We start from the raw sequence: 18,802 nt of genomic DNA, 5'->3' as shown, positions 1-18,802 counted from the left end.
ACTAAAGAGCCTCTTGATGAAAGTGAAAGAGGAGAGTGAAAAGTAGGCTTAAAACTCAACAGTCAGAAAACTAAGATCATGGCATCTGGTTTCATCACTTCATGGCAAATAGATGGGGAAATACTGGAAACACTGAGAGACTTTTTTGGGGGACTCCAAAATCATTGCAGACAGTGACTGCAGCCATGAAATTAAAAGACGCTTGCTCCTTAGAAGAAAAGCTATGACCAACCTAGACAGCATGTTAAAAAGCACAGACATCACTTGGCCGACAAAGGTCTTTCTGGTCAAAGCTATGGTTTTTCCAGTAGTCATGTGTGGATGTGAGAGCTGGACCGTAAAGCTGAACGCTGAAGAATAGATGCTTTTGAACTGTGGTGTTGGAGAAGACTCCTGAGAGTCCCTTGGATTGCAAGGAGATCCAACCAGTCAATCCTAAAGGAAATCAGTCTTGAACATTCATTGGAAGGACTGTCACTGAAGCTCCAATACTTTGGCATTTAATTTGAAGAAATGACTCATTGGAAAAGACCCTGATACTGGGAAAGATTGAAGGCAGGAGGAGAAGGGGAAAACAGAGGATGAGGTGGTTGGATGGCATCACCAATTCAATGTACAGCAGTTTGAGCAAGCTCCGGGAGTTGGTGAAGGACAGGGAAGCCTGGCATGCTGCAGTCCATGGGGTCGCAAAGAGTCGACATAACTGAGTGACTCAACAACAAAGATAAGGGAGAACATATTTCATTTCAAAATCTCTACTTGGTTGTGACTTTTATCTTATTTTGGCCATCATGCAGCACATGGAATCTCAGTTCCCCATCCTGGGACTGAACCTACTCGCTCTGCATTGGAAACCCAGAATCTTAATCACTGGACTGCCAAGGAAGTCCTGTGGACTTTTAACTTTATTTTATAAGCACTCACTACCTTTTACTAGGACTTGACATTTAACCCATGACTGTAATTTTACATGGGAATTTCTAGTTTTTATCTGGATCCCAAAATGGAACATCCGTATTTGAAGCCTGATACAAGCATAACTGAAGCTTTTATAATGGAATTTCAGTTTTCCCAAGTGTAGCAACGTATGGGATACATTTTGAATAGCATGAAATAAGAGGCTGTTAATTCTTACATAGATACAGAATTGATATTTTAAATACTCTTTACCCTCAGAAAATCCAGGAAGTTTGAGGTTATAATTAGAAGAAATTCCTCAAATTATTAATTATACCACTGTTGAAACATGCAGAAATGCAGCTGCAATGGAAGGGATATAGTTCACTCTATTTTATACTCCAGTTTTAAGTTTTCCTGGAGAGCTACAACTTAGGCAGAAGAAAAAAACCAAAGCTAAATATAATGCTGCCTTCTCAACTAAAGAAAAACAAATATAATCGCCTTATCAGGGATACAAAAGGAAAAGTCTGCCCACTGAAGTTTCCTCAAAATGGTCCCTAGAGGCTTGTCATGTAATGCTTGGCTCTCTGGGATTTAGCAGGGATCTTCAAGGACAGAAATTTTTTTGTTGTTGTTGCCTTAGAACAACTCAATAAGACTGGGTGCTTTCCTGAAGCATTTATTTTTATTTTGGTCTTTCCATCAATGTTTTTGTTCTCAAACACCCCAGAGTCCTCATTTTATAGAACAAAATCAGCAGTATAGGCTTAGTCAATTAGACGATCTTGCAAGTTATGTAAAAACTGGGTAGTCAAGAGGTAGTCATGGTAGAGGACAAAGGAACAGAGGTTTGTTATATATTCCTTTGGGACAGTTGTGCATTTCCCTCATGTTCAAGGGACAGCAAAGCAAAAAGTTACTGTTTTAAGAACTAGGCAAGGCCTCAGTGTGAAAGAGCTCCCTCTATTAAATCTTTTGCTGCCATTCCTCAGCTGGTAATTTTTCTTTCTTGTGGTAACTGCTAGGTTTTGCACTTCCTATGGACAGGAAATCAACCAGGATTAAAATGCTTTAATACACAGCTTTGCCAACAGAAAAAATTAACAGTCTAAGGAAAAAGATGTGAAATTTTATTCAAGCCAATTTGAGGATTATAATCTGGGAGACAATCAGAAAGCTCTGGGGACTGTCCTGCCAATTAGAGGTCAACGCACCCTAAGTTTTGGGGACAAAGAGGAGGACTGGTGGCGCGTAATCAGTCGCTCAGTTGTTTGACTCTGTGACCTCGTGGACTGTAGCCTGCCAGGCTTCTCTGTCCATGGGATTCCCAAGGCAAGAATACTGGAGTGGGTTGTATCCCCCTGTACTGTACAAACCCAGTGATCAAACCTGTGTCTCCTGCATTGGCAGGTGGATTCTTTACCATGCAACTACTGGGAAAGCCTTTTGGGTTTATGTCAAATGATAGTATGACACTGTTTATGCTATTTAGAGTTTACACAATCCAGACCCACAGGAATAGTGGGCCACAGGTTATCACAGTCCCTTACAAGGAGAAGTGTGGGAGGATTTGTTTGTGTGTGGGCTGAGTACTAACTAAAATTTTTAATGCACAAAACCAAAACAAAATTAAAAAAAGAAGGAAGTGTTTCTCCTTGTGTCCACTGATGAGATTAAGATGGAATGTCATCTCCTAAGGAGCTCTGGTTTATGCAGATGCACAATATAGGCTAAAGGGGAGGGAGGAAGCCCAAAGGGGTAAAGAAAAACTGTAAACTTTTATTTTGCTATAAAACAAGAATTTTACCAATTCTTAACTGAGTTATGGGAAGTCTTAGGTGAAACAGACATGAAGGCTAGGCTTTCTGAGTGCAGCAGTGGTGAACTGTGGGGAGGACCCTCTTGTAGGACCTATTTCAAGGGCAATCCCTAAATCTATCCCTTAAAAGAAAAATCTGAAAGAGATATATAATATCCAATATATTCAACAGCATCTTCCTCTTGGTACATAAGCAGCATGAAGATTTTGTTAACAGCATCCACAGAAAACAAATATACCAGTAAATATCACTTTACTTCATCTGAGAATAAGAGTTCCAAAACAGAAACACAATACTCACAAGGGCCATACAATTACCAAATAAAGTTCAAAGATTTTTAACAGTCCTTTTTACTTTTAGACTGTATTCCACAAATGATGGCAGGCCAGTTATTATGTACAGGAATCACGGAATCATTCCCTCCCATGGCTATGTAAGTTCTTAGCTAGTGAAGTTTGATCCAGCAGTTTGTTGGGATTCCAGCTGCTGACAGTTCAAAGCTTTTAATGGTTGTGGCTTTGGGCCCACAACAGACAAGGGTCTACTGTACTTTGAGATTACAGAAAAGACTCAAACAACTCCATCTCCAGAATTCTGCAAAATAATCCTATTTCACAATCATGTGATCAACAATTACATCTCTAATGAATGAAGACATGCTGTTCAGATGCATGCTTTCTGGCTGAATAAGCTGATTCTTCATGTACTATTTAACTTCTAGTAACATAACGGGATGATAGATGAGATGGTTGGATGGCATCACTGACTCGATGGACATGGCTCTGGGTGGACTCCAGGAGATGGTGATGGACAGGGAGGCCTGGCGTGCTGTGGTTCACGGAGTCACAAAGAGTCAGACACGACTGAGCAACTGAACTGACTAACTGAACATTGAAACTAATGTATTTTCATGTATTCAGTAATTATTATTAAAACTTGATAAATACTATCCTGATCATTTAAGCTTTTAAAATTTGGCTCGTTTTTAAGCTATGAAATTATGAATTTGGTAATATATATTCTCAGACCAACTTAATGTTATGTATTATCACATCAAGACATACAGGTCTAAAGAAATCTCCTGACTAGCATTATCTCGACCCTAATACAAAATTTTCGCTTACTTAACAGGTTCTCAGAGACACTGAGTCCCTTCACGTTCTCTATGATTAGCCTAAGACTGTCCACTCTGGGCTCCAGCAGCACTCAGTGCCATGCCCTGTACTGCAGACTTCCTAAATTAGAGAGACAGGAACGTACACTTCTTATATTCTTTCAGAGCACAGTTGAAAAGCATCACCACCTACCATGTTAGGTACTTTCTTACATGTGTGGACTACTCCACAGCATGTATCTCAAGTCCCTTTCATTTTAAAATCATACATTAACTTGTTCCATTAGAATGGAATTATTAACCAGGAATTACCAGAAGGCCTTCAGGAGTTGGGAGGGAGGCTTAATAAAGGCCTCCATTTGTGTTTCAAGGACTTTTCTGAAGAGAAAACCATGGCTTTATTAAAAGATCAAACAGGTCTATGATCCTCCACATCCTACAAATTTTAGAAATCACCTCACTGGATTATCTTATTTTATAAACTTTTCTGGTCCTGTTCTCCAAAGTTCTGGAACCTCTAGCAAGTTGTAATTTTATAAACAGGGCCTGACACTTTGATTCCACTTTTACAGTCTTAGCATACAATTAAATATACTACATGTTCAGCACGTAAAAGATTTTAAGTATTGTTATATATATCTGGGTTGTATCTTAATCCACAGTACTTCACAGAGCTCATGATTTTAAACAAAAGCAAATTAAATCATATCTGAAGTTCTAAATCTTCTAAATACATTAACAGTGAAACCTGTAATTGTTTCAAAAATTACTATAAAGTACGTGGTTTTCTTGAAATGAATTTGGAGTGAAAGGCAGCCAGGAGGTCCTTATAAGGAGTGTCTGAATCTAACTTGGTCAACGGGATCCTGCAGAGTTGGCGAAATCTAGGAGAACGGAGCAGCAAGTTCTGTGAAAGGCCCATGAAGCTGGAGCACAACCAGTAGAGGACGATTGACTGCGACGAGAAAAAAGGACATAATGTCAGCATCTCTCCATTCTCCAAGGTCTAAAGACAGGTAGGCAGTAAAAAAGAAAATCAACAATCTCTGTAAACCGAACACCAGGACTGAATAAGACCTTCAGTAGCTAATAGATACCTGGGTCAGATCTAACAGATAGGTAAGAAAGTTGAAAGAAGACCCCCAAAATGAAAAGAAACCAAAAGGAGAGATATTGGCGACAGAAAGTGGATGGCAGAGAACTGCTCCCAGGCAGGGATCCAAGAGAGGTCTCATTTTCTTCTTTGGCAATTAAGCATACCGTTTCCCCACCAGGAGTCTCGACAAACGGCTACCCAGCAGGCAGGCTGCTGGCGGCACGGCCATTTATGACGGCAAACTTAGCTTCCCTACACCTATACACAGTCACCTATCTTCCAAATTTTCCCAGGAACTAGTTTCTAAGTGTAGTCAGGAACAGATTGTCTTTGCCTTTTCCTGAGACAAAGCGTCTCAGCCCAACCCTCTACTTTCTTTTCTACCACCACTGAGATCCAGTTATTTAGGTCAAAGAGCTGTTTTTCTCATGTCTTCACAGAGCTGTTACATTAAGTTGCCTAATTCTGACTTTCCTATATATGAAAGGATCCACTTTTGGCTATTTAAGGCATTGTTTTTTTGGTCTCTGTTACTCACTTGGAACCCAACTTTTCATTAGAACTTTACTGCTACTTTACTTGATCTGGGGGTTTCCTCAGATATAGTTGGTAGTCTTTTAGTCTGCAGCCTCTTGAAACAACCCTACATATACATACAAATATACATCCATACACACATACATCTTTTCTCAACTTTTCTTTGGTATCAGAAGGTAATCAGGACCCAGAGGCAAGACCATATGCTAGCTGAGTCCAGTCCTGGGGTCAAACTGCCTGAGTTTGAAATCTATTTATTTAACTTTTGGCAAGTTATTTCTCTTGTTTCAGTTTTCTCTTCTATAAAATGAGGGACAGACTGTACCCAGGGATGCTGTGAAGAATAAATGAGAAAATCCATGTAGTGTAGTAAGCACAGTAAGTGGCTCATATTAAGCATTTATTTGTTCCAGAACAAGTTTTTAAGGGAAGTAATGAAATCTTAAAGGCAGATAAGCATAGTCGCTAAAGAGTAAGAGCCAAAATGCCTGGATGTGTATGAAGACTTTGCCACTGAACAGATGAGTGACCATGAGTTACTTAACCTCTCTCAGGGTTAAACTGAAGATTATAATAGCACCTACTTCAGTGCACTGTTGGGAGAAATATATGTACTAATACATACGTGTGTGTGTGTGTGTGTGTGTGTGTGTGTATGTATGTATGTACATAAATGACTTAAAACAGGGCCTGGCACAAAGTTCATGTTGATTAAATATTAGCTAGCATTATCATCAAACTTATCTATGAAGCAAACAGTACCCTGGTCGCATCTACTTCAGACTACAAACTGCCTACTAAGTATCATTCATCTTCATTAGTAATAAAATCCTAATTTTCAGCAAGGTATATTGCCATCTGAAAAAAAAAACCGACTATATTTTTCATCCTCTTCTGCAGTTTGGTATGGCCACATATTTAAGATGTAAGCACAAGTGTTTGGTGTGGCATCTGGCAAGGGTTCTTAAGTGGCTGACTGTAGCTGAAGCATCTGACTGTAGCTGAAGCGCGCTTTTACTACTCTTGCAAGATAACAAGCCTCAGTGGCCATCATGACGATCCTGCGGCCTTCAAGACAAGAATGACAGCTTGTGGACGATGCAGCGTTGAGAGAACTAGGCAGTCTTTCTCATGTCTTCACGAGCTGCCGTATCAGCTCTACATTAAATGCCTCATTCTGACTCTCCTACGTATGAAAAGGTCTCTGTTACTCACTTGGAACCCAACTTCTCATTAGAACTTTACTGCTATTTTACTTGATCTGTGGGTTTCCTCAGTTATAACTGGTATTATTTCTCCTTAGAAATGTAGTGAATTTGCATTATTATGTTTTTACAGAGTATTTTATAACATTATTATTATATGAGAAGTACTATAACAGGCACTTGTTATTTCATTAATTTTCATAGACATTATGGTGTCTATTTTAGAAATGAGGATTAATGACAGTACTATGTCTAAGTGACAGATGAAAAGTATTTAACAGACATTTCTGATGCTGAAAACATACTATTTCAGATTTTTAAGACAAGTCCTATGAAGTACTTTTATACAAGGGACAGAACTTGAACCACCAGGAACAAATGACTACTACTTTATGGTCTCCGTGTTGATTCTGAGCAAAGACAGATATACTGATACAGCTTTAACCATTTTAGCACTAAAGTATCCATGAAAAAGAAGCAAAAGGCTAAAAAATGAAATAACTGCAAATATAACATTATTTTTCTATTTCTATAAAAGTTTAATTACATATAAATGGGGGCAAGTATACCTATCTCATAAAATTTCTATGAGATCAAATAATATTACATATGAACCCATGTGGACCCTTGGTGGGGAAAAATTTTTTTTTTTTTTTAAATGCTAAATTCCTTGGATCCCTCTGTGAAGACAAAAAGAATTCAATACATCAACTAATCAAACAGAGCAAATGCTACATTCATAGTACTGTTCATAGTACTCTGCAAGATTAAAAAAAAAAAAAAGGAGGAAAATGGAGGGGTAAGAAACATTCACGTAAAGGAAGATTAACCAAGCCCAAGAAACATTCAGATGTCACCTGGTGACAGAGTCAGTAGATTTGTTATTACAGAAATCAGAAACCAGTAGGGGATTAAGTAGTCAGAGGAAGCACAACAGAAGAGGCACAACGTCAGTCAGTCTAAGCTAAAAACAGAGAGAATTTATATTTAGCTCACGCTTCACACAATGCTGGTGCTTACTCACTGAAGGTACTGTCGCCGCGATTGGAATCATCAACACTGACAGTGCACGAACAAAGTAAGTAACATACTTCTGAAAACGAGCCTTTCCAAGTTTTTGCAGAGCAAAAATCTGAAGGGGTAAAATATACACACACATGCTGATTATCTAAATACACATTAAGTGAGACAGGCTTTAAAATGCAAAGCGATCTTCGACTGGCCTCTACCTATATTTTAACAAAAGCAATAAAAATAAAAAAAACAAAACACTGATTTGTCAACTATCATTGGTTGATCAACCATCTTTTAAAAAACGTGGTAATTATTATGTAAAATTCTTAAATGGAACTAAGTAACAGCAATAAAGAGATTCATCTATATTAAATAGGATCAAAGCATAATTTTTAGAGATCAGTGTTTTCTAAAGATTGTAAAACTGAAGTCCCTTCAAGATAGGTATTATGTGTGAATCATTACCCTTGTTTTTCAGCAACTAAATACAGGGCCTGGCATAGAGAAAGAACTTAGCAAGTATCTGAAAGGTTTGTGATCTGGTTACATGGGCCACGGAAAAGAAATAAGAAGGCTAGGAAGAGGAGTTATGGTTTATGAATCACTTATAAGGCAGTTTAGCTTAATGAGTATGAGCACAGATTCTGCAATTCTACACTCAAATTACGAGAATCATATGGCAGTCCTGCATTTAGTGGTTACGTGACTTTGGACAAGTTACTTCACCTTTCTATGCCTCCCATCTCCACCTTAAGATGGGGATAATAATAGCACCTACATCATAGGACTATTGTTAAGAATTAAATGAGTTAATTCATGTGAATTGCTTACAGTAGTGCCTGGTACATAGTAAATGTTAGGCAAGAATAGGCTTTTATTAAATTTATGCATGCTGGGTAGTTAGATGGAATAAAAGAAAGATGAGAAGACTGACATTAATTCACTGTGAACTTGTGTCATCACTTCCTTCTTCCTAAGAAATACTAATTACTAACCAAGTTCACAAAACTATGCTAGATGCTCTTAGGGTAACACACTTAGACTACACAGAGTCTTTCCTCAGGTCTTTTCTAACACCTGAGAGAATCTTCATATTTCTCATCTTATTTCAAAAAATAAGGGGTGTACTAGATTTCCCAAACAGTGATCAGCAGATATGAGGTCTGTGAAATCTCAACTGCATTAGATCTCTTCTAAGATTTCTAGTTAAAGGGTCTACGTTCTTCTCAAGAGTCTAAGAACAATTCTTTATGGAACTAAAGACAAGTTTCCCCTAAATTCAAGTTGAGTAAAGTAGCATGAGCTAATGGTAAGATATGGCTAAGGGGTCGTATTTCATATGTATGTTTCCATTCCATTTTATAAAGAAATTCTATGACTAAAAATGGCAGTCAGGTATGTTTAATTGACATATTTAAACATACCCACAAAACATCAACATATTGTGGGAATAAGACCAGATTGACATCTTAACCGCTGCCTTTACCAAAAATCGAATCACAAAACTGTTATGTACTAGCATGGTACCATTTTACAGTTGAAGGAGATTTTGGATCTGTTCCAATTCAGCTCTCTTATTTTAAATTATGAGCATTTTGATCCCCCAGAGAAGTTAAGGAACTGGCCCCAGAAAATTAATCAACAGCTGATCTGTGACCAAAACCAAGGGGTCTCATGACTAGCTAAGACTCTGCGCCCACTATGCAGGCGGCCCAGGTTCGATCCCTGGTCAGGGAACTAGATCCGACATGCCACAACTCAAAGTTCCTACATGTCACAACTAAGACCCAGTGCAGTTAAATAAATAAAAAAATATATATTAAAAAAACAAAAAAACAAGGAGTCTCAATGTTAGCTCAGAGCTATCACCAGTAATTCAAATTCATTTATATCTGATGTGGGGACAGCAACAAAAATCTCAGTGATTTAAATGGCAAGCAAATCTTATTTAAAACCACTGACCTCCACTATTAATAAATTGATGACACCAACGGAAACAGGCAGAATCCAAGTGGAATCCAGAGCAGTGAGGTCATGAAACCACAGGACCCCACCAGTAGTTAACTGCTCCTGAACAGAAAAACCTGCTGAAACATTTTTATAAATAAAACAAAAGAATTTCTAAAAATAGCAGAGGGAAGTGATTCCAGTAAGGTGTTCCTCACACTGAAGACTTGCATTTTTTATTCAAGTTATTTTCATTACACAACATAAGTTAGTTCTTGTACTGAGAAAGAGGTTAAGAAGTTTCTGGAGCAAATGGATGTGGAGACACTAAAGACACGTAGCAGTAACCCTTACAGAGTGAAATTTAAAAAATTACTTGTCTACAGGCTGCTTTCTTTCAAGTCAATTTAGATTACTTTATGGTTAGAAATGCCTTTAAATGAAAGTTAAAACAAGCCCCTTAGTTTGTAACCTTTCATATTAATACTTACACTTATAACTGTGAAAGTTTTTCTGGCTTCTTAAATTTATAAATAGAAAAAATTCATGGCCCTGAAACCATATTATGGAATTGTAACACTAATTTTATTAAGACTTCCAAGAAGTAGTACTAGGGACATTCTTCCTAAACTGATTTGTATTCTCAATACAGCTAGTTTGGTCACACTTAATATTTGAAATTCTATACCTGTGTAAGGGAGCTGATAAAAGTGTATTCCAATTACAGAAAGTTTGGATGTTTTTTATTTTTTTGCTTTTTCTTTAGAATACAAGACAGTGTTAGAGAACTTGTTTGGGGGAATTATATTTCAACAGTAACTACCTTCTGAATGCGCTGCCCCTGTGCTAAAATTTCGGAGAGCGATAGACATGAAGATCCACATTGGAAGCTGAATCCAGACCAGCACAGTTGCTTTGAAGGGGTGGCAGTTATCCCGAACATAGAGCTCTGAAACAAGCCTCCGCATAGTCTTTAGGTAAGTGAGCCTAGTTTGAGGGAAGAGAGAAAAAGGGAAAGGAGAAAATATCATGTGAATACTAGTTGTGCTTTATCCCTACAGGATAAACACACCCATGCTGTGGTTACTGGTGAAAGGATTTATGCAGGATTTTTGGCTGTCATAAGCTACAGCAAAGTGAAGTGAAAGTCGCTCAGTAGTGTCTGACTCTTTGCAACCCCATGGACTACATACTCCATGGAATTCTCCAGGCCAGAATACTGGACTGGGTAGCCTTTCCCTTCTCCAGGGGATCTTCCCAACCCAGGGATAGAATCCAGATCTCCTGCGTTGCAGATGGGTTCTTTACCAGCTGAGCTACCAGGGAAGCCCAAGAATACTGGAGTGGGTAGCCTGTCCCTTCTCCAGCAGATCTTCCCGACCCAGGAATCGAACCGGGGTCTCCTGCATTGCAGACTGATTCTTTACCAACTGAGTTATAAGGGAAGCCCCTAGGCTACACCAAGCAGCTGCCTAAACAAAAAGGCAAATAAAGCCTTTCACTCAAAGTTTGTTCACAATGTAAACAAATTACATAATAATTTGAGAAATGTGACGCTGTCAAACTATAGGCTTTGTTTCTGGAGGTCTTAGGCAAACTAGGCTTTAGCAAGGGAAATTTCACTACTAACATGGTATGACCAGAATTTAAATCAGAAAAAAAAAAAAAGAAATACTGGAGGTGAAAGCACATTTTACTCAAATTTCTCCATTCCAGCCAAACTCAATCACCTGATCCCCGAACATACCTTTTAGAGCAATGTGGTTTTGTACTATGTATGCTCTTGACCTGTCAAAACAGTCTCCATTCTTCAGTCAATTCTTTCATAAAGATTTTCTGTTTCTCTGTAAACCATATTAGTCACTCCTCTGTTTTTTTTTTAACTTCTGTTCTTAAGTCCCACTTTCCAGACTACAGTATTGGATGGGTCTTCATCTTTAAATCTCTTGTGGCATGTTTTGTACAAGGTAGGTTTTCAATAGGTTTGCGGAATTTAATCAAATTATAACGCACTGAATTAAGACAGTACACAGAGACATTCCAGACTCCTTGTAATTCAGTCTTCGCCCACTCTCAACTTTATTTCCTGTTACTCTTTTTCTGGCCCCTTGAATGACCTGGGTCATCCAACAACTCAGACTTTCACATAAATATGCCTTGGAAGTTATTATATCATCTTTGCAGACTGTCCACTTTCCTGGCTGTTTGTTCACCTGACAAATTCCCTTTCATTCTTCAAAAGCCGGTTCCACTGTCAATGCAGGAAACCCTCAGATGATGTCTTCCTCTAGAAAGTCATTCATCAGTGTGGGGATGCGTCTGGACAATCATCGCGCCAGGGCTGCCTAAGTACGGTGGCACAGTCTTATCTAGGCTGCATTTGTAACCCACCTGAGCAGCTCTATGTGTTCTTCTGGGCTAGAGCTGTAGCCCTCAGACTTCCTTGATCAGTAAAACTTCAGAACTACAGGTTTACCATCTTTTTATTTTATCAAGTAAAGACATTAAGCTATAAGAATGGTTTTTTAAAAATGGCAGGTCCTTTAAACACTATATAAAGAGGGACTCAATTTCATATTGAAGATAGTTGGCAAATTTATACCTATATAGATAAAAATATATGGACAGGGCCTTCCCTGGTGGCTCAAATGGTAAAGAATCTGCCTGCAATGTAGGAGACCTGGGTTTGATCCCTGGGTGGGGAAGATCCCCTAGAGAAGGATCTGGCAATCCACTCTAGTATTCTTACCTGGAGAATCCCAGGGACAGAGGAGCCTGGCGGGCTAGAGTCTCTGGGGTCACAAAGAGTTGGACACGACTGACTGACTAACACACATATACCCATATATATACACATTATATATTTATACTAAGAAACTCTTATTTTTCTCATTGCTGTGAGCTGCTGAACACTTTGTCACAGTCTAGTAAGAATCAGAATTTGGGAACCTAACTAAGCAGAACTAGGGCAGGCTGATAGGAGGAGGAAGACTTAAAAGTGCTTAGTGGATGGCTGCCCACACAGAACTACAACATGGTCAAGCACCCTTGGGCAAGGGCTCTCAAAGAGCTCAGGGAGATGACACAGGATAGCTATAGCAGAGTAACAACTCCTAGCCTACCCAGTTGCTTTTACCATGGCATTTATATTTTCTGTCTCTGCATTCTTTTAGGCAGCTACCTGCTCTATGCTGTCAAAAGATCAAGTCTGTAAATAACCTGCATCTTTTGTTGACTAAAATCTCAACAAACTGGCACAGTATCTGCATCCTGTGAAGCCTTCCCTAACTTCCCATGATGACCTAACTCCTCGTACATCATCTTTTTTACAGTCACTTAATCCAGTCATTATTTGATTACACATCTGTCCTTTCCAGTAGTCTGGAGTCCTTTAAGATCAAGGAACTCTCCTTTCTCTCTTTTTTTGCTTTCAATCCAGTATATAAACCTATCATGCCACAAACACTTTTTAAAATATTAAAGAGTAAAATGAACGACTTTGCTGCTAAAGCTACAGAATAGCACACCCTGTAATAAATACATACATACATATCTATTTTTTCATGGTCTTAGACGCAGTGAATTAGCTTACCTGGCAACTCTCTTGGACCATCCCAACTGATGTGCACGAACTGCAACTTCTTGGTTAAGATGTCGTGCAATGTTTTTTATTTCTGGCTGCAAATTTTCCACCTAGCTAAAAAAAAAGCAGACTTTGTTATGAGCACATTAAAGATCTGTATTCATAACCATTCCTAACTTTACTCTCTATTCCCTAAACTCATTTAAAAAAATGAGGTTTACTGGTTGTGTCAAGAAACTCTAAGATTGCTCACAAGATGTTAAGATATCCTCAACTGAAATCAAATTAAAATTTCAGCTTATACACTTATCAGTGTGATGTTGGGCAAATTATTCAACCTCTAAAGTCTTGTTCCCTCTTATATAAAATGTATAACAGAACCTACTTCACAGGGTTATTTTAAGGATTAAATAAACCCTACACTCCACACTTCTAATGTTTCAATTCCTGGGTTTTCCAGTAATATAAACTGAAGAAACGGTAGTCTATTAAGAGTCTTTAGTATGCTCTTTGTAGCTACAGAGCCATAAAGAATCTGCACTTGCTTCTGCCTGTGTTAATTCTTCTTTGTAAAGTAGCTTACTGCCTTAAAGGTGCTGATGACTAACGGTCAGTACTCCGGAAGTAACTGGGGACCTTAAGCTCCGGGTGAGACGCTGACCCTCCTCAGCACGGAAGCGGGTAGGCACGGTCCACGCGCGGCTCGGCACCCCTCACCTTGGCCAGGATGTAGTGCTGGTAGGCGGCCAGGGGCAGCGTGACGGCCCCGCGCAGGGCCACGGTGGTGAGGAGAATGCTACCCCACCAGGGCAGGCCCGAGGCGGTGTGGGCCAAGAGCAGCACGTCCTCTGCGCCCTGTACCGGCGCCGACGTAGCCAAGGCCTCGTACCAGCCTCCCGCGCCGCTCGGGCCAACTGTGGAGACCGATGCCACCGCCCACACTGGCAGAGCGGAGCGCTTGGCGCCGCCCGCGGGGGCCCGTGCGAGCGATGGCTCCAGGACACGGACTCGCAGGGCAGGCCGGGGCCGCAGCCACCTAACGCTGAGCCGGCACAGCATCTCTGCGCGGAGGCTGTGCCCGAAACGCCGGCCTTACGGACCTGCGGAGCTCGCACCGCTCCTCCGAGGCCGCTACGCGCATGCGTAAAGTGGGCGTGAGCCCGCGGGTAGCCACAATTGACCTTCCTGGTCAAGCCAGTGACGTACTGAGTCGCACTAGAGATGACGCACGAGGCAGGAAAGGCCCACCTTTCCCACGCGGCACTGAGCAAGCCTACTGCGCAGACACGAAACTTTCGCGCTGCTGTGGTGGAGCTCCTCGAGGCTAGACCGGAATTGGAGTGTTGGGGGTGGGGCTTGGTGCCCGGAGCCCGGCGAGGCGTTCTCCAGGAAGCTCTCGTTCTGTAAAGTCGGTCTTCAGCATATACCTTTCTGTTCTTTTTGACTTAGCTAATCATGTCATGGTTTAAGTCTTGTGGGAGCTTTTTGTGATCGGAAGGTACCCCTCCACGTCTTTATGTGCGCCCCGATTGCTTCCGCTAGGGATTGAGAGAGATTACATTCAATCTATTTTGAACGCGTTGCTGAAATGCCAGTTTAGAGAGAGGCGTGAGTTTCTGTGTTGTTAAAATCAAGTCTTTATGCACTAAGCATACTTTAGTCTGTGGTATAAACATTTAATTGGCTTATCTGTCCTAATAAGCATTTTCAGAGCCAATTTCAGTGTTTCATCTTTCATTGTAAAGAGCAGTAGAGTTTATTAATAGTAGAGAACCATCTCCTGAGTTAAGGGGAATTATAACTGGCAACTCGGTGACTTCTTTACTGGGGCTTAACATCCGGTGTAAACTTTCAGGAGCCTGAACTGAAAGAACATCAGCTGTCTTCTGGTTAAAAGGAGCAGGCTAAATGTACATGACTAGTTTCTAGCTTTGTGTTCCTGGGAACACAGTGGGATGACATGGAATTTCCTAACATAATGATCATCCCTAGACCTAGAGGCCAAATTGTGTTGAGGAACAAAATCATCGATTAAAACGAAGGTGCCGGCCAATATTGGGGTAATGTCAAACTGGAGCTACTGTTCTTGCTTCACTGTACACCTACCCAGGGGTACCAGATATATTTCCTCTGGGTTCAGGAAGTGATCTTCCTCCAAATTGCATGATTAAATCCATTCATGAAATTTTATATGTTAACACACACATCCCAACGTATGTTACATATAGAATTTCTTTTCCAAAAGTAAAAGCCTGTATCATTGTCTCCCTATCTGTTTGTCAAGTTAAAACAAGCAACCTGTTGGTACTGACCACTGGTTTAAAGTGGAAAAGAATTTTACATGGAATTATCTTGGCCTGAAGGTTGAGGGAGCAAAGGAACAACTTCTATGCTGCTGCACTCCTCTCGTTGCAGAGACCTGATAACATTACTTGGCCTTTCCATAGCGTCATTTAAGCCTAAGGACTGTGACCTTTTGATATGTAGGAGAAAAGGAGTTAATGAAAGGAAAAAGATCCTAAAATAAAAACTCCAAGTTTATGCATTCACTATTCAGATATTTTAAATCAAGAATTTTTCAAGCTATTCCTCAAATTCCTAAGACTTCCTTCTGTGGATTTGTATTCAGGAGTCGGGGCTGGAACTTCTTCAATGAGTGTAGGTTCACCTTTTCTGCTACATTTTGGGGTCACAGATTATAGTCTCATTTAAAAATGCTCCACTGCTTTAAGTTTGAATATTGTGATCTAAGTAAAATTTATGAATATTTAACCTAATTTGATATACTTAAAACATACAGTTTACAATTTGGTTAATGGACTGGCTATCTACTTGGTATAGAATGTAGGGAGAATACAAAGTGTATTGTATGCAAATACAATGCAAATACAAAGTATATATGTATGTACTGGTAACTTTGTGATACCCTGAGTATTTTGAGTGGAAAAGTATACTACAGAGTGACCATACAAATATTGGGCAAACCAACTGAAATTATGTCAACTCTAATACTTTGCAAATGGATATTATGTTAAAAAGTTCATTTTTAAAATTTCTAAAAAGTTCAACTACTTATTATTAGCTTATTCCTGTCTTTTTATTTGTACTACATCACATAGCTAACTGTTTTCTTAATTTCATTTAAAGCTCCTTAAAAACAAAGACTATATATTTACTTTCAGAAGTTTCTGAAATTCTTATTCATCACGGTGCTGAACACAGGAATGGACGTCAAAATGTGAATACAGGCTATTTTATATATATATATATATATATATATATATATATATAGACTGTCTATATGTATAGTCATTTAAATTTCTCTCTTCCCAAATACGCCGTCTCATTAACAAAAGAAACTTTAAAGGATATTTTCATGAGCAACTTAAAGTGATCCCTTGGAATCACATTTAATTTCTTTTTCCTATTAATGCATTGCTTTTTAAAACCAAAGTTACCTAATGTAGAATTAGCTTTTTTTCTCATTAAAAAAAATTCTCTTGAATTATCGTTGACTTTTAAGTACTAAGTATACAATATTGGCTTTTACTTTTCAGAAGTGTGAACTGATTTCAAGGTAGAAGTCTAATATGAAACCTCTTATGACCCATATATTAGTCCTATATTTTTACAGTCACATAAAGAAATTCTTATTTATGTCAAAGCCACAGTAACACATTTTTCTCTGTATTCACTTATCCAAAATATAAGTGATGGTATTTTTGCAATCAAGGTATGTGCCACTGTAGATTAAATATTAGAGCATTAATGATGCTCTCATCCTAAATTCCAATCATTTGGAATTTACAGCAGTTAATTCACAATACTCTCAGCTAACTGAGTGTTGTGACTTGCTTAATCTGGGATATATATATTTCCAAAAAGATTCAGGAGCATCTAGAATTTACAAATTATAATGTAAATATTCCAAACATTAAAAGACATCTGAATAGATGCATTTTTCTAAAGTAAAAAAAGAGTACTGGCATACTGAATCTCCATGTTAGTAACGAAAAACAGTGAAATGGTCTTCCTTTGATATTTTGAATCATTCTGAAATAATCCTGAGTTAAAAATTTGTTATTTGAAAGTTCTAGCATTCTTTAAATGTCACACCAGATTTATCTGTTTAATCTAACACTTTGTATTGTTCTTAAAAATAAAGTAAGTGTGCAAAAATATTTATGAAATGTATAATTAGGTCATTTTAATCAATAGAAAAATAGAATAATATTTTCATGAAAAACAAGACAGGAACTATTAGTAAACTATTTACCTCCTTTTTCCTGAGAAGAAAAATGATTGTAAGATAAGTATAGTAATTACCAAAAAAAAAGTAATTTTCAATTACTAATAGACTGATTTAACTTTATAGTAACAGGAAACAGAAGGGAAAAATACCTTTCACATAAATACTAAAATCACTTTTTTGGAATATACTGCTATATGCTGAAGTATATGTTGAAAAGGCATACCATGGGAATTCTCTTGGCACCAGTACACAAAATCATTTCTAAAATGGAATAATTGGTATAAACAGATTACACAGTAATTGGGATATTAATTCTTTTGGGATTTAAAGTGTGAACTAACCTAACTGTTACATCTAAGAGTTAAGCTGCTTCTTAAAAGAATATAAGAGAAAAGAAATACCTTATGTAGTCTGCAATTATACATACCACATACTTTCCAAAAAGGGGGGGAAAAAAAGACCTGCGTGGTCTCAAAAGATGATTTTTTTTTTATTGTTCAAATAAAAGTGCACTGCATTACATCTGAAATATAAAAAATGTATCTGAAAAATGTTCCCAGTACAGACTTCTAAAACCATGGTATTATATTTAACAAGCCTGACCCCAAAAACTAAACTAGGAGCATTCCAATCAATATCCCCCTGTCCCATAGCTTTGAAGTAAAAAAAAAAAAAAGTTTTCTCTCTGTTTTTTAGCAAGACATCCTATCTTAAGAAATTCACTTTTGTGAGTCAACACAAGTCATGTGTTGTGATAAATACTGGGTGGTATCTGTTACCTAGCAGGATTATTTTAATTAAGAAAATAACCCTAGTAAACACAGAAAAGAAACTAAGCAAAAAGTTATAGGATAGTGGCAAAAGTCATACATAAAATACTCTGTTAAATAGCATTATACCCCTTTCTTAGTAAAGTGCAATTTTATGTCATAGCTACATTTATTTGTAGGATATCATTTAGCTTTCCCTTAAAATATGGTTGTATCAATCACAGACAGGGAGAAAAACAAATTTATATATAATTTTAAGACCACCTCCTAAATTAAAAGGTACAAATGTGTTTATAAATTTTTGGATATGTTTGAGAAATATTTTTACTTTTTACTTAGGCAACCAGAGTAAAAGAAATCATTTAATTTACTTGAACAGTCAAGGAACCATATTAATATTGTTAACCTGGGTGATCTATCTGAATTTTAGTTAATGTTTATGTTTCACCAATGAGGAATTATGTCTATTATTTTTTAAAGACATTACTTCACTTTTATGCTTACTTTCTTTTATATTTCAACCATATAATTTATTGTATCACATGAGACAGGGTAGGACACATA

General features: G+C 38.2%; 1 protein-coding gene across 2 annotated transcripts; it reads right to left on the bottom strand.

Annotated features, from left to right (window-relative positions):
* Window positions 1-2,955: 2,955 nt before the first annotated feature.
* LOC122696470 (cytochrome c oxidase assembly protein COX18, mitochondrial) lies at window positions 2,956-14,369 on the bottom strand. 2 transcript variants are annotated; one of them, XM_043906507.1, is made up of 6 exons: window positions 13,934-14,369; window positions 13,226-13,326; window positions 10,457-10,620; window positions 9,649-9,773; window positions 7,697-7,804; window positions 2,956-4,789 (listed from the first exon to the last, which is right to left on the bottom strand). In XM_043906507.1, the coding sequence occupies exons 1-6, from the start codon at window positions 14,273-14,275 to the stop codon at window positions 4,604-4,606; spliced, it is 1,026 nt and encodes a 341-aa protein (XP_043762442.1). In that variant the 5' UTR covers window positions 14,276-14,369; the 3' UTR covers window positions 2,956-4,603. The 2 variants fall into 2 exon arrangements, with proteins under 2 accessions (XP_043762442.1, XP_043762443.1); XM_043906508.1 differs by having other exon boundaries at window positions 9,649-9,770.
* Window positions 14,370-18,802: the final 4,433 nt, after the last annotated feature.

The sequence above is a fragment of the Cervus elaphus genome, chromosome 6, assembly GCF_910594005.1.
Source record: "Cervus elaphus chromosome 6, mCerEla1.1, whole genome shotgun sequence".
Classification (NCBI taxonomy): domain Eukaryota; kingdom Metazoa; phylum Chordata; class Mammalia; order Artiodactyla; family Cervidae; genus Cervus; species Cervus elaphus.
Note: the sequence above shows the minus strand (reverse complement) of the source record. Positions and strands in the feature narration are given on the sequence as shown.

Bases quoted from the DNA above. Each gene is read 5' to 3' on its own strand.
- LOC122696470 (XM_043906507.1), bottom strand. From the start codon at position 14,275: ATGCTGTGCCGGCTCAGCGTTAGGTGGCTGCGGCCCCGGCCTGCCCTG. The intron at 10,621-13,225 runs GTAAGCTAATTC...CCCTCAAACTAG, and splicing joins TGGTCCAAGAGAGTTGCCAG to GCTCACTTACCTAAAGACTA. The intron at 4,790-7,696 runs GTGAGTAAGCAC...TTCTCGTCGCAG, and splicing joins TCGCGGCGACAGTACCTTCA to TCAATCGTCCTCTACTGGTT.